General features: G+C 42.2%; 1 protein-coding gene across 1 annotated transcript in view; it reads left to right on the top strand.

Moving 5' to 3' along the window:
• Positions 1 to 14,888, top strand: part of LOC135879617 (trifunctional purine biosynthetic protein adenosine-3) — a 49,485-nt gene that overhangs the window by 15,071 nt on the left and 19,526 nt on the right. Inside the window, exons 9-14 of the mRNA XM_065405666.1 lie at positions 2,292 to 2,460; positions 3,987 to 4,218; positions 7,076 to 7,170; positions 9,120 to 9,229; positions 12,024 to 12,222; positions 14,631 to 14,882. Coding sequence (XP_065261738.1) covers positions 2,292 to 2,460; positions 3,987 to 4,218; positions 7,076 to 7,170; positions 9,120 to 9,229; positions 12,024 to 12,222; positions 14,631 to 14,882 — 1,057 coding nt within the window. The remainder of the gene's footprint in view (positions 1 to 2,291; positions 2,461 to 3,986; positions 4,219 to 7,075; positions 7,171 to 9,119; positions 9,230 to 12,023; positions 12,223 to 14,630; positions 14,883 to 14,888) is intronic.

Below are 14,888 nucleotides of genomic sequence, written 5' to 3'. Positions count from 1 at the left end.
CTACGCAGCTTATGATCTAGAGAATGGCATACCTTAATGCTTGCTTTCTTTATTTTCAGTTCTAGGCGTCATATATCTTCATTGCATAAGACGTGAGTCTTTAGAAGGGATTTGAATTTACATTACAGTGTTCAAATTTTGAAGAAAGACTGTCAGGTTAAATGTTATGTAGGACCAGATAGTGAACCCTTTAATCACATTGGTGAGAAGATACATATGTAATCCCTTTTGGTGACCAGACACTCATATAAGTAAAGCCAATGTAAGGATTTGCAAATATTATTTTTAGTAATTTTAGAGTTCACCATTAATGCAGATTGTTCAATTACATTTCACTCCATATGGATGACATAAATAGACCAGCCACTTTTACTCTTCTTCATATTCAGTCTCTAGTTAGTCTCATTTTCTGGTTCTTATGTACAATGATTTGAGTAGCAAACACTTCAGGGGAGTGTTTACTTTGTTAAAAAATACTTATTTGGAATTTCTCTGATCAGCTTTAAGTTCTTCTTCGAGTGCTTGCTCATGTCCATTCAACTTAGGTGTGTGTGCTCGCCACATGCACTGGTGCCAGAAGTTTTTCCCTCCGCGGTATCCGTAGGGGACTGGCTCTGGCGCCCCCATGCGCCATGGAGTGGCGCATACATGCCGCGGTATATAGGGCACCGCCAGTTCCCCCCACCCTCAGTTCTTTCTTGCCGCCAGTGACGTTGCTGGAACTGTTGCTGCTTCAGCTAGTGCTATTGCTGCTCGTTCATACAAACTAGTTATCTCTTGTATTATAGTGTACATAGTTTTCTGTTAGTGTTAATAAATCCCTTAGCCATAGTTAGACACTTCATAGGTCCCAAATGGAACTTTGCCTCGGGATGGGGCTTGCCCCGGTCCCCAGGCTTTAAGCCCTGTGATCACTGCAAGAGGCCCATGCCCGTTAGTGGCCCACACAGCAGTTGTCTGTGTTGCTTGGGTGACGGACACGTTAGTGAGAAGTGCAAAATTTGCAAGTCCTTCAAGCCACGGACTAAGAAGGAGCATGATATTCGTCACCCCGGCACCGGAGCAGTGCTCCGACTCAGCACCGAGTACCGTGACCTTGGTACGCAGCGCCCCACCGGGACCGTCCACGGGCCAGCACCGGTCCCCATCCGTGGCTCCAACCAAGAAGTCAGTGCGAGGCCGGTCTCCAACCTCCCGCAAGGGAAAGGATAAGACTGGGTGTGAGCAAGGTCCCATGCCGGGCAACTCTTCACCCACGTCGGGATCTCGGGCCCAAGCTCCAGTGGAGCGATGTAGCCCAACCCGCTCCCCGCCAGCTACCCCAGATAGTGGCAGAGGCCTCCATCAGCTCCAGGTGCCGTCTACACCAGAGGCCCTGCAGGCGGCGCAGGAGATCATGTCCCTCCTGGTGCCGCCCACACCAGCTCCTGCAGTTCCCCGGTCATGGGGTAAACTCACGTTCGGACAGCTTCCGTCCCCACCTCAGCGGTACCATTCCCCTTCGCGGGGAATGGCCCACCAGTGCTCGCCCTCCCGTAGCCGCCTCGCATCTGACCGTGAAAGGCAGATGCAGCGCAGCCCCATTCAGTCCCCAGACCTAGGGCACAGGCAGAGTGGCTCGAGGCACAGCTCATCGGCCACTGGGTGCAGACCTTTGGAGGCATGCACCCCCCGGCAGGAGTATCGGTCCCAGCGCGCAGTATCTCCGAGACCGTGGTACCGCTCCAGGGACCCATCGAGGGATCAATGTCACCATTCCTCGAAGCGTCGCCGATCCCTAGGAGGGAATCACCATGTGTGGGCGCTTCCCAACACCAGGCCCATTCCGACTTCCAGTCCTGCTCCTCATCCCATTACCGCTCGTCAAGTGCGAGACCTAGATCCCTGCTTCAAGCCGTCGCGGATCCGTCAAGCGCCACCGGTCCCTAAGATCCCGCTCCAGATCGGACTCCAGGCAGAGTGACTGGCACCGGTCTCCAGACAAAGTGACCGGCACCCAACTGAGGGTGGGGGGAACCGTCAACTCCCTATATACTGCGGCATACGGGCGCCACTCCAGGGGGTGCCGGATCCGGTCCCCTACTAATACTGCTGAGAGGAAAACTTTCGGCACTGATGCACGTGGCAGGCACGCACATCTAAGTTGAATGGACATGAGCAACATATCTCAAAGAACACCAGTTATGGAAAAGGTAACTGTCTTTTTTTTATTAAATCTGTGTTCTTAAAAAGTCTAAATTTGGGACTTAATTCAACCTTAGTGTCTTTTTAACTTGTCTACATTTTTGTAGGTAATCCTTCCATTATTGAAGAGTGATTTGTATGAAGTTATACAAGCGACGATCAATAGAAAGCTGTCTAGCTCCATGCCTGTTTGGTCTGAAGACAGTGCAGCCATGACTGTGGTCATGGCTAGTGAAGGTTATCCAGGAAACTATGCCAAGGGTTTGGAAATAACAGGTAAAGACATCAGGAGTAACTATGCAAGAAGTTTTCCCCCGTATGCCTTGCACAAATTAATCTATGTAATATCGAGGTTTGGAAACGACACAATTTATGACTCTGCGTCAGCAAGAGACAACTGAATTTTAACACACACACACACACACACACAGTTAGATTTTTAGCTTTCATTAGTCAAATAGAATGTCTTTCCTTTCATATAAAGTTCAGACTGGGAAGGAAAACTGATATTTTTCTCTCATACTATAAGCATTGTGGTGACAATCGCAGCATTTCCCACTCATTACATCCTCTTTTTCTGGTCCTCCTATGTTTTTTAAATATGGAATGTTGTTGAGGTGCTGTGAAACCTGAGGATAGTATTAAATTCATCACTGCCCGTTGTTGTTTTGGTGCTGTGTGACAGGGTGTACCTACCCTGCACCAGCCCCAGCATATAAAAGGTAGCAGCCCAGCTCAGTCTAAGCAGGCTGCTGGAGGGGAAGGACTCGGGCTATGAGCTCTTTCCGGGGAGTTACTACAGGCCCTGACTGTGGGGCCGGGGCTCGCAGAGTGCCAGACAGACTCCAGGCTGCCCGACGAGCCTCGGAAAGGGGCCGCACTGGTGGGAGCCTGGCCATTTGAGGACCCCAGAGGACCTGGGGAGCTTCAACGAGGGGGAAAGGGTAAGAAGCAGCCCAGGGAACATAAACTTTTTGACGCTGAGCGAACTGGGGAACCAGTCAGTGTTTCGGGAGGATCCCTGCTGACTCAGTGGTGAGCACTCCCACCACCGACACAGCCCGGGGCTGGCACTCAGAGGATCAGGGAGGGCCCGAGTCCCATTACCCAGAGTGCCACACACCCCTGAGTGGCACCCCACTCCCCCAACGGGCCAACAGGCAATGCAATCTCAATGAGGTGGGCTACTACGCTGACTCTGGCCATTATGCCACACAGCTCCTTGTAGAAGGGCCATTTGCTGCTTCTGGCCATTGGACCACATTGCCCCGAGTGGAAGGGCCCTCTACTGACTCTGGCCATTAGACCATGCTGCCCTGACGAGAAGGGCCACCCTATTGACGCCAGCCACTAGACACCAAACTATCGTGTCCATAGTAAAGGTCATTAGTATAAGAACTAACTGGCTGCGGTACAGCCTTTTCCGTTCTTTTGGACCACACGTGACCTGACACCCCGTGGCAGGGTGTATCTACCCAGCGACATGCTGATCTATTTTGGTCACTCAAGGTCATAACTAAGAGTAGAGTAATGCAAAATACAACTAAAAATTAAATCTGTAAGCAGATGTCTCAGCTAAATGCCTCCTTCCACGTCCCAGGGCATTTAGCGAACACATTTGTCTGTCCACAGAATTTAGCTTCTTTGTATGTATTTAGTTACCAGAGTGGTTATGTGGGCCTGCACAATCAATCTTGATTCTTGATTGGGGTTCCTAGGGACTACTGGAATACAAATAATAATAGGTGATAGATCAAAGTATTTTAAATGACTGATTATATTTATATTGTAAAATATTACAGGATTTTCTAAGGCTAAAGAACTAGGGCTGGAGGTGTTCCATGCAGGCACGGCAGTAAAGGACGGCAAAGTAGTGACTAATGGTGGAAGAGTCCTTACGGTAACGGCTATCAAGAAGGATCTGATGGCAGCACTGGAAGAAGCCAACAAAGGAGTAGCAGCCATACACTTCAAGGGTGCCATTTACAGAAAGGACATTGGTTATCGGGCTATAGCTTTCCTCAGCAATTCCAGGTATATATCTGAAGGCACTGCCTGAAATTGATTGTTATTAGTGCTACCTGAAGTGATCAGAAGACATCGGTAACTCAAGAGATCACTTCACTTGTTGTCTCCAGCTAGCTTCTGATGTACCCAGATGCAGGTAGCAATTTACGGTTGGCATTTCTGTAGTAATCTCAGCAAGAGAAGCCAGCAACTGACTGGGTTTGGAAACTGAATTACTCTCTCAACCTAGAGCTGATTCTTCCAGGTCTGGGGTAAACAACACTGACAAGCAAGTTTAGGGTAACTTGCACTGCTGCTGCCTGTACTATGCCTATTCTGTGTATGGGGGACTTCAGTTTCCAAGGCTCTTACAACAGTAACTTTCTCCTGCACTAAATTCATATTTTCCATTAGTCTAACATTAGAGTCATCTCATCTGTTTATGGGAGAAATGTTAGTGGATTGTTTCATTGGATTCATTCTTAGTGTTATTAAAATGTGTGTAAAAGGAGCAAGAAGCTTTGGAACGCCTGCTTTATTGGGTTTTGACTGACAACCAGCTTATAATTTGTAACTTATTTTGAAATAGTTCTGTGAGACACGGGTTTATTAATCCTGGGAAGGTGGGTTTTTTTGTTTTTGTTTTGAGCAGTGTCTCTTGCTCTTCTTGACTGCTGCCTTTTGATGTAGTCAGGAACCTCTTGCAAACTTTTTAACTGATGTTACCAGATATGGAGCATTTTTTTCTCAATCTGCCTCTTCCCCAGTTCATTAACAGCCATAATAACTTTTGGTAATAGACCATTATGCAAAGTATAAGAGGCTGTGTTAGTAAGAGTCTCTATTTTGCTACTAGAGTACTGTTTGATTAGTATATTGTAAAGCCATCTATGTATAAACAATAAATAAACTAAATGTGAAACGGTGCTTGTATTTAGTCTTATTTCTCCTGAGAGTACAGTACACCATTTGATAATTTGTTTAATTATGTGAAAGCGTATAATGGGTGTAAATGCTGTAGTAAAAATTATAATTGAATATTTGTATTACACGAGAAAAGAGTGTACTTGAACAGACACTAGGAGCCTGACCCTGTAAAGCACTGAACTTGGGGGGCATGGAGAGAGAGGGAGTATGGCTGGAATTCCTCTACGCTCTTATGATCTCCTGCTCATGTGTCAGCCCTTTGGGAGCTAGTGTAAGTTTGAGTGGCCCGGAGACTGCTCTAATGTGTATTGGAGGCCAGACTGATGCCAGACAGCCCCAAGTACTGGGAGAACAAATAGGTGATGCAAAATAACCTTTGCCCCACCTTGGGTCACAAGGACCAAAGATTGGGCCCATAAAGTGCAGCAGTAGTCTCTAGGAACTTCTTCTGCAAGGTGCTGGGAGGCCTCTGCTCCTGAGGGGGCAGCTCAGGGGAGGCGCACAGCACCTGGCAGGGTCAATCCTCAGTAATGTTTCACTCTATAATGCAGGGGTGGGCAACTTGCGGCCCACCACTGCTATAATGCAACCAGAGCATTTTCTGAAAATAAGATACTCTCTTTTTAGGAAAAACAAAAACAAAACCCAGCATATATTTAGGAGCTGAAAATGTTTAACGTTTCTCCTTTTGTATGTTTGAACAGAAATGTGTGTGTATGCAACTTTTTGTAGGGAATTTTTCTTAATAAGACACATTGGGAAGAGGGCAGTCATTCTGACAGATCTCTGTTCCTCAACCAGTATTGGGCTTCGCCTTGAGAATAAACCTAATACTGAATCAAAAAAATTAGAGAGCTAAAATATCTTAGGCCATCTCATCCATACCCATGACCGTGTAAGAATTCGAATTGCTCAATCTGAGTTAAATACATTTGCTACAACTGAGCATTGAAAGCAACTACAATGACCATCCCAAAAATAAAACGTCCTTCCTGTGAATATGGGGGAAATAACTTGTATCTCAGTTAATAACATAGATATTCCAATTCGTATACATATATTCATTAACTGAATTGGGGTACACGTTATAACCAAATATTCATTGGGTGCCTTTTACATAGAGAGAGAGAGAGAGAGAGAGTGTGAAAAATATGCATTCTTTTAAAAAGATTTCTAGCACAAGATTGCTTAAAGTAAGCTTATTAATAAAAAAAAAAAAAATGCACTGTGTTTTGTGCTCTACCACCCGAGTCATTAAGGAAGGACTAACCTTAAATTGAAGGATATGCTCTCATAGAGCAGTGCTGATCCATGTAATACCTTCATTATGGGATGCTATTTTGAGCTTCCTGCAAGCCACTGAGCATGCTTGCCTGATCCATCAAAGAACTTAAGCGGATGCTTAATTTTTAGCATGTGAGTAATCTAATTGAAGCCAATGGACCAGTGTCTGCAGAACCGAGCCCATTGTCCCTCTTTTGAACGTCATCTTTGTGCAAATTGTATCTTGGTGTGTAGCCAGTTGGCTTATGTTCTGGTCTCTGATGCAGTCCTTATGATGGCTAGGAGTGTTCATATATCACACAGCACAGTACTCTTATTTCCTATCTTCAGCCATGTGCATGAGCTTAGCCTCAAAACAGCAGTGCAGTGCCTCAATCTTTGAGTTACTGAGCTGGTCTGAAATACGTGGTATAGTAGATGTTGTGTTACTGCTGCTGAATTCTTTCATGCTATTCTAATAATGCTTTCAGCGTACGCTACGTTAGCAAAGTACTGTGCAAACATGAAAGGGATGATGCTACTAGGAAAACTCCCATTGAGTTCACTAGGGCCAGGATCGAGTTCTATATAGTTAATTATCACAGTAATGTAGGAAAGTAAATACTATAAAAGGCAAACATATTTATGCCATTAGTAATTGGTTACTTTAAACTTTTTTTTAACAATCTTTTAGAGGCCTGACTTACAAAAACAGTGGGGTAGACATCGCAGCTGGCAATACCTTGGTTCAGAAAATTAAACCCTTAGCAGCAGCCACCTCAAGGCCAGGTAAGCTCAGATTTGTACCATTATCCCTGGTTCACTCAGTTCTTGACAACCATACATGTCATTAGATCTTTAGAATGACGCAAATGCTCATGTTTGTGTGTCCTGCCTTGAAAATTCAAGGTTGAGCAAACACCCAAGAGATATTCAAAATGCAAAAATCCCTAAAGATACAGAATCACTTGTCAAAATGACCCTGTAAAACGTATTACCTGAGAGATGTAGCACATTCTCAACTCCCCTTGAGTTCGACAGAATTGAGGGTGCTCATGCAACACAGAGGTTTATTCCCTAAATTTAAGATACATGAACAAAAGTCTCACCACCTGCTCATATTTTTAAGTAAATATATTATCAGTTTGAGTACAGTATCAGATATTCATTTTTCTTCAATACATGTTTTGAAAGCCTGTGACTTTTCACTGAAAGTGTAAAACTCCCCATACATCATACATGGAAATACCTCAGTTTTGCATACAAGACACCCATGTGCTCCTCAGATAACTCTGATCAGGTCAGACCCTCCTCGTGCTGGTTTCAGAAACTTGACTTGCCATAACAAGTCACTAATGGTGGTATAACAAAGTGTGGGTCTGCAATGAATACAGACATTTTGTTAATACAGTTTATTTCAATTTTCAAATTAATTAAAGACCTTCAAATAGCTTTATATCTCTTTCACATTTACCAAACCTGTGAATAATTTTCATTATTAATTCTGTTTTTTCCAGCTTTGCCCCTTTCATTGTTAGGTATTTTTTTTTTTAATGTATGCTAATCTTAACAACTGGAAGCCAAACATATATGTACTTGACAGTAATAATGCACTGTAGGTAGAGACATAAAATGGGTGTTGCATCTCAGTGGGGGAAAAATGTCCCATTGGCAACTTTCTTCAGGGAGGACTGGGCTTCAGCCTATTACAGCCATTTCTTATCTACTTTTACAGAAAGCTTTTTTAAGTACAAAAAGGGACAAATAATCTACATTAACTATTGAATTGCAATCACAAGGTTTATGTAATTATAAAAATATATCCTAAAAGGATAAGGAACTCCCTATGTTTCAAGGCTTAAGTCCAGTGAAGCAATTTAAAGCACATGCTTAACTGGCCTATTGTGGAACTACTCCAGTATTTAAAGTTAAGCATGTGCTTTAATCAATGGTTTGCTGGATCAGGGCCCATTGTTCTTGGCTCAGTTCCAATGGGTTTTCTACATTTGGGTGATTTGTAGGAATCGATCATAAGTGGTTAGAAGTCTTCAGTATACTAGGCTATTAATCCGCACCTTTCACTGGCACCAGGGGTAACATTTGCAAAAGTGCGTAGATGACTCAAGAGCTTAAGTCCCATTGACTTTCTGTGCAAAGGGGATGTAAAATGTGACCAGTCAGAATAGTAATGGTTTTCAGTCACTTTGCACATATTTTGCGCAGGTGTAAGCAGTTTACACAGGGTGTAGGGCAGTGAACAGTCAGGCCCAGACAACCTAAATACAGTTTAGAGATGTATGTTTTGCAGCATTTTAATACTCTTAGTGCTTTTATTTAGACTCAGATATTGCTTTGGAAATTGGATAGTATATTAGTTGGTACGTTCCTTCCCCAAAAATCCCACACTGCTTTGTTGTTTTTATCAACAGCATAAACACGTGGGATCAAAACTTATGCCCAGAGCTCAGCTCTTGTTCCCCAAGGGCCCAATTTACAACTGAAATCAATGATAGGGGTTAGATCAGGACCTAGTTTAATAGAGGCTGAGACTACTGTGGAGGGGCACTTGGTCTTTGGGGAGCCAGGAGAGGGAAGGGAAGAGAGAGTCTTGTGATCCCTTCTTTTGACTAAAGTCATGTTGAGTGGCTTCAGAAGGAATCTCTTCAGTGGTGGAGGATCCGGCAGGATCCCATTGGAGTAAAAGTTCAATTCCTTTGACTTTTTTTTCTGGTTGGCAGGCTGCAATGCAGAGCTCGGAGGATTTGCTGGTCTCTTTGACTTGAAAGCAGCTGGTTACAAAGATCCTATCTTGGTGTCTGGAACTGATGGTGTTGGAACAAAACTCAAGGTAACTGAAAACACCTGTGCAGGAAGGATTGTCCTGATTAAAAGCAAAACACCTGTCCACATCAATGCCGAGATTATTAATCGGGGATGCTTATTGTGTTCAGAATAATACACATTCATACTTTAAAAAGCATCTTCTTTCTGATCCCAGTTCAGCTAAGTACATGCCTGATTTTAAGCAGGTGAGAAGCCCCATTAAAGTCAGGGACTGCTCATGCTTAAAATTAGGCACGTATTTAAATACCTTGTTGAATCAGGGCCTCCATCTCTACACACACAGTGTCCAATCGCAGAGCCAAACAATAAGACTATGTAGTGGCCATTGTATATTTGTGCACACTGATTGGACCATTTTATTCTGAGTGCATTTTGTACTCCCCAATTAAATTAAAAAAATGAACATTCCCTAAGATGAGATCTTAAGTCAGATTCATGGAGCTCTACCAATTTATTCCAGCTGAGTATCTGGCCCACAGTCTTTTAACATCTGTATCCAACGGAGCAGAACGACTATGTCTTACTGCTGGACAGCATGAGTTGGAGTTTTTGTTGTGCCCATCAGTTTTCTTGTTCACACCAGAGAAATTTTTGGAGCTTTAAAGACTGGGACCCTGTTTCCCAAAACTTCTGTTGGGAGTTTCAGGTACACAAATAATGTAGCATTGAACTGTAAATGAATGATATTCAAATCTCAGTGCTCTCATAAATGTTTATTATTATTAAAATCAAAGGATCCCTTTCTATGTCCAAGTCATCAGCAGTTGGAAAAGATGGAAATAGAGAGTGGTAACAAAAATAAACATCGTTGAGGTGAATTTTTATTTTTAAAGTGGAAATAAACTGTAGTTTAAAAAAAAAAAAAAAAAAAAGCCACCAAAACGTACTTTCCTGTTGACTCAGAATGACGTTATGCACTATCTACCTTCTCTGTATAATTGCATAATCTTAATGGGGTCCCTTTGTACCATTCTCCAGTGGTTAACGTAGATTGAAACAGGAGGGGGAACTCTCGCCTCATCAATTAAGGAGGATCAATGTGGGAGCACTCCTTAACCAAGCCAGGAAAAGGCAATTACTAGGAGCTGTGCTCTCCCCACTTCTTCTTCTTTTGAACCTTGCCCTTCTTACTCTTATTGTTCGTTAAATCCACCTATTGTATCTGGTCTCATTTTTAGATGGTAAATTTTTCAGGGCAGGACCATCTCTTACTCTGTGTTTATGCAGTGCGTAGCACAGTGGGGTCCCGGTTTTGATTGGGCATTCTATGTGCTACTGCATTACTATTACTACTAATAATAATGTAGTGATCCAGTTTTATCAGAGCTATTTTGAACTTGGTCGTCATTTTTATTTTTTTTGCTTAGGAAATAGGGGAAGAGTTTCTTGTACTTGTTGTGCCTGGTCCAGAAAAGCATAGTTGTGAAGTACCTGCTATTTCACACTAACTCCATCACTGCAGCTGACGTGCTAAAATCCAGCCATGTCACTTAGTCACATCAAGGGTTCGTGGGCACCCTTTGTTAACTTCCATGGGAGCTATGGTTGTTTAGTGCCTTGGAAATCAGTCTCAGTAGTGTCAACTCTCACAATTTTATCACAAGTCTCACACTGTTTGATATTTTGCTTAAAGCCCCAGCTCCTGGAGGCAAGGGATTATATGAGAATATCAATCCTGATAATTATTTTTATAGTAAGATTCTAGCCCTGGTGGTTATGGTGTATAGCTTGAAAATATGACATGAATGTAACCTAAAGATTGAAAACTAAGAAGGCAAATAAACAGCCAAAATTTATTTGTTTTTAAATTGCATAATTTTTAGCTATGCTTTTGTAACGTTTGGAGCTGGGAGTACAGCAGGCTCCTTATTTAGGGCTTGGATATTGATTTTAGGCTCCAAGCTTTAGACACACAAACTTGATAATTATGGCATTGACCACTCTTTGCCTCAACTTCTTCAGTCTACAAAAATGGGGATAATGATATTCTCTTTCTCCACCAGGTGGGTGCTGTGAGGCTTAACTCGCGTATGTTTACAAATCACTATGAGATCCTTTTATGAGAGGTGTTCTAGAAGTGAACTGTACCATTTGTCATGTCATTCTCCGTTTTATTTATCTTTCATTCTCTTCCCCTAAAAAAGCTTCTCTCACTTCTTGAAATCTGGTGGTCTGTGTATTACTTATTGGTGGTCTGGGGAGAGCTGGATGGTCACATGATACTGTCTTTCTTCCTTGTTTTCAGCTGCTACATTGCACTAAAGACAGCTGAAACCTCTTAAATTCTTTTCTAATGTCATGTAAGCAATTGCTGTAGTTGCCACAGGGATGTTAGACACTTGCCAATGGGAGGGGAAGTGTTCATGAGACTGTCTCTAGTAAGATATGACCCATATTGTGAAAAACATTGAGAATCTCCCTCCCCACAAAAATAAGCGACGTAGAGAAAGGATACACCCTAATTTGAAGGAACTGGCAATTTTAGAGGCTTTTCAGACAGTATTCACATGAACAACGTGATGTTTGTGCCTTCCCTTCCCATTGTCAGGGAATCATAGAATATCAAGGTTGGAAGGGACCTCAGAAGGTCATCTAGTCCAACCCCCTGCTCAAAGCAGGACCAATCCCCAGACAGATTTTTGCCCCAGATCCCTAAGTGCCCCCCTCAAGGATTGAACTCACAACCCTGGGTTTAGTAGGCCAATGCTCAAACCACTGAGTTATCCCTCCCCCCCTCTCAGATCTTGTGCTTTTAATTCATGCAAAAATTACAAACTAGTCTCTCTGTCTTGTTGCAGATTGCACAGATGTGTAAGAAACATGACACCATTGGCCAGGACTTGGTTGCCATGTGTGTCAATGACATCCTGGCTCAGGGAGCAGAGCCCCTCTTCTTCCTCGACTATTTTGCCTGTGGGAAACTTGATGTTGAAGTGTCTCAAGCAGTCATAGCGGGAATAGCTGAAGCTTGTAAAAAGGCAGGATGCGCTCTCTTGGGTACGAGCACTCGCTTCCTATACGGGATTTGAAAATTTGTGTGCTGCACCTTTTTTTAAACTGTTTTTTAATATTTTGTGTCCACACTCTTGAAAGGTTTCATAAATCAAAACTCTATAAGACTCTGATTAACTGCCTATGCTTTATGAAATGGGGTCTCCATCCACCTACATAGCAGGTGCTGTTTGTTCACAAAAGCTACGAGTAGGTCAGGAATCCATGTTTTTACAATTTTCTTTCCCTGTCTCTTCATTTAACATCATAAAAATGAAGGGCTTTATGCAGCTCCTGCCAATAGGTCACATATTTGAATTATTTCTATATTTCAAGTCAATTTATAAATGTGCTGAAGAGGCATATTTGTTTTCTGATGAAGACTTTGTGTTTGGAGTATCCAAATTTTCACAAAATCAGTTTATCCCAAGATGTTAAGTTTTTAAGCATTTTCCCTCATACTCTCATTAACTAGGTGATCATATTTTATTAGCAAATTATGTACGTATCCTATTATTCAATACTGAAGCTAATCTTACATACAATGAACCACTATATTACTTTTAACTTGTGATTTTCACAAAAATTAAACCTTTAAAAGTCATTCAACTCATTAATATGTTTTAAATTCTGTTAGAGAATCTTGTGTTATCCAAGTATTAATATGAATCCTTACTTTATAAAAGTAATAGAATGTAGGCTTACAATTTAGAAGAACAAAAACTACAAAGCCAAGTTCAGCTCCCTCTCTCTGTTTTTACATTTCTCCTCCTTTTAGAAGTAATTATCTCCCCTAGTAAAAATACAGGAGCAAAACTTAATAAATTTTCAAAACAAACCTTCTCATATACCAGTTAGAGATGGCAAAATCAGATAAGCTTATCTTGCATTATGTAACTATCTTTGAAAGATAGAAAGAAAAGAGTCTCTCTTAATGGGGATGTCTCATTTTACAGGTATTTTACAAGCTTTGTCCGTGAAAAACTGGCAATGTATGTATTGCCAATCAAAATTTTCTTAATTCATTACTTCATACCAGTATATGAACAAATGGGCTACTTACTTCAAACCCTGCATCTAAAATACACTTATATTTAAATATCAAAACTTGTCACATGCATTGACTAAATTGTTTAAATTTCAGAGCTTAATTTCCATTACAATTACTACACAACTGTAAACATAGCCACCTACAGTGAGGTTAGAAAGGAAGCTGGAGGCTTACAAATTAATTGGTGGAGATTAATTATTAAGTTTTAAATGGGAATACTGTGTATCATTGTGTGCTCACATTCAGAAATATCCGAGACCATGAGTCATGTAGCCATTAGGATGCTAGAATTCTATCACTGTCTCTGTTTCAGACCTGTTAAAATCACTAATTTTTCCAGACATTTTGTTACATGAGAGAGCTACTTTTAAATACATCAGATCTTGTCAACACTAGGCAAAAAAAGAAGTTACAACAAACTATAACAGCTGTACAACCCTTTGCATCCACACACTGCAGCTGTCCCATGCACTTTGCAAGACTTATTTGTACAAAATGGTCGCAACACCTAGGAGAAGGCCTTTAGCTCAGGTATGGCTGAAATGGTGCAATCAACAAGGGTTTCTCTCCAGTGTGGACAGGAAGCCATAAGCATTGCAGCTGCACTGATTCAACTAGCCTTGCTAACGCCATCCCACAATGCAGTGCCATGTGTTTAGAAATTACTGAAAACCCCCTGCTCCCATCAGCAGTCCTGGCACTATGGATAGACACTTCAGAGTGTACTGGTACAACCAGGTTAGTAAAGCATTCTGTGTATGGATGTGCCAGCATGGTTCTGCCAAACAACGTTGCTGTCTGGATACGCTAAACCATTTTGAAGACAAGGGAAGCAATCAATTATTTAATGCATTCAGTGTCCTTGGATACATTTCCTTGTGTAGTGTAGGCACACCCCAGAGGGGAATTCAACCTGTCTGTTATTCTCCAGAGTGCTAATCTGAGCATTTATATTTTGCTGTATAAATGAATAGATTTAGTTTTCAGTAGGGCTGCATGCTCAGGAGGTGGGCTCTGTGCTCTGTGCATCACTCCTGTGATGGAAGCCATATTAGCACTGAGATAACAAACCCTATGAAAAAAATCTGTATAAACAAATGTTAGGTATATAGTAATTTTAAACCTGGCCATCAGAAATGAGGATTTCTTGACAACATTCCAATTTGCCTGTCATCCGTTCCAATGACAGGAGCTACAGCCATGTGACAAATGCTGCTGCTAATTAATTTTTTTTTTTTTTTTTAAATGTAGCCTATTTACACCGCTGCATTCCTTCGCATCCGGTTGGAAACACATAAAAATCATATGTATATTGATCACAATGTCTTTCACCCCATTCTTTCTCTCTCCTTGTTCCCTGCAGGAGGAGAGACTGCTGAAATGCCTGGCATGTATCTGCCTGGGGAGTACGACCTCGCTGGCTTTGCAGTTGGTGCCGTGGAACAAGGACAGATGCTCCCCCAACTGGAGAGAATTGCTGATGGAGATGTTGTCATTGGAATAGCTTCCTCTGGGGTTCACAGCAATGGGTTTAGCCTTGTAAGGAAGATTGTAGAAAAGTCGTCTTTAGATTTCACTTCTCCATCAGATGGTGGCTCTGGTGACCAGACGTTAGGTACCA

This window comes from Emys orbicularis, chromosome 1 (assembly GCF_028017835.1).
Source record: "Emys orbicularis isolate rEmyOrb1 chromosome 1, rEmyOrb1.hap1, whole genome shotgun sequence".
NCBI classification, from domain to species: domain Eukaryota; kingdom Metazoa; phylum Chordata; order Testudines; family Emydidae; genus Emys; species Emys orbicularis.
Note: the sequence above shows the minus strand (reverse complement) of the source record. Positions and strands in the feature narration are given on the sequence as shown.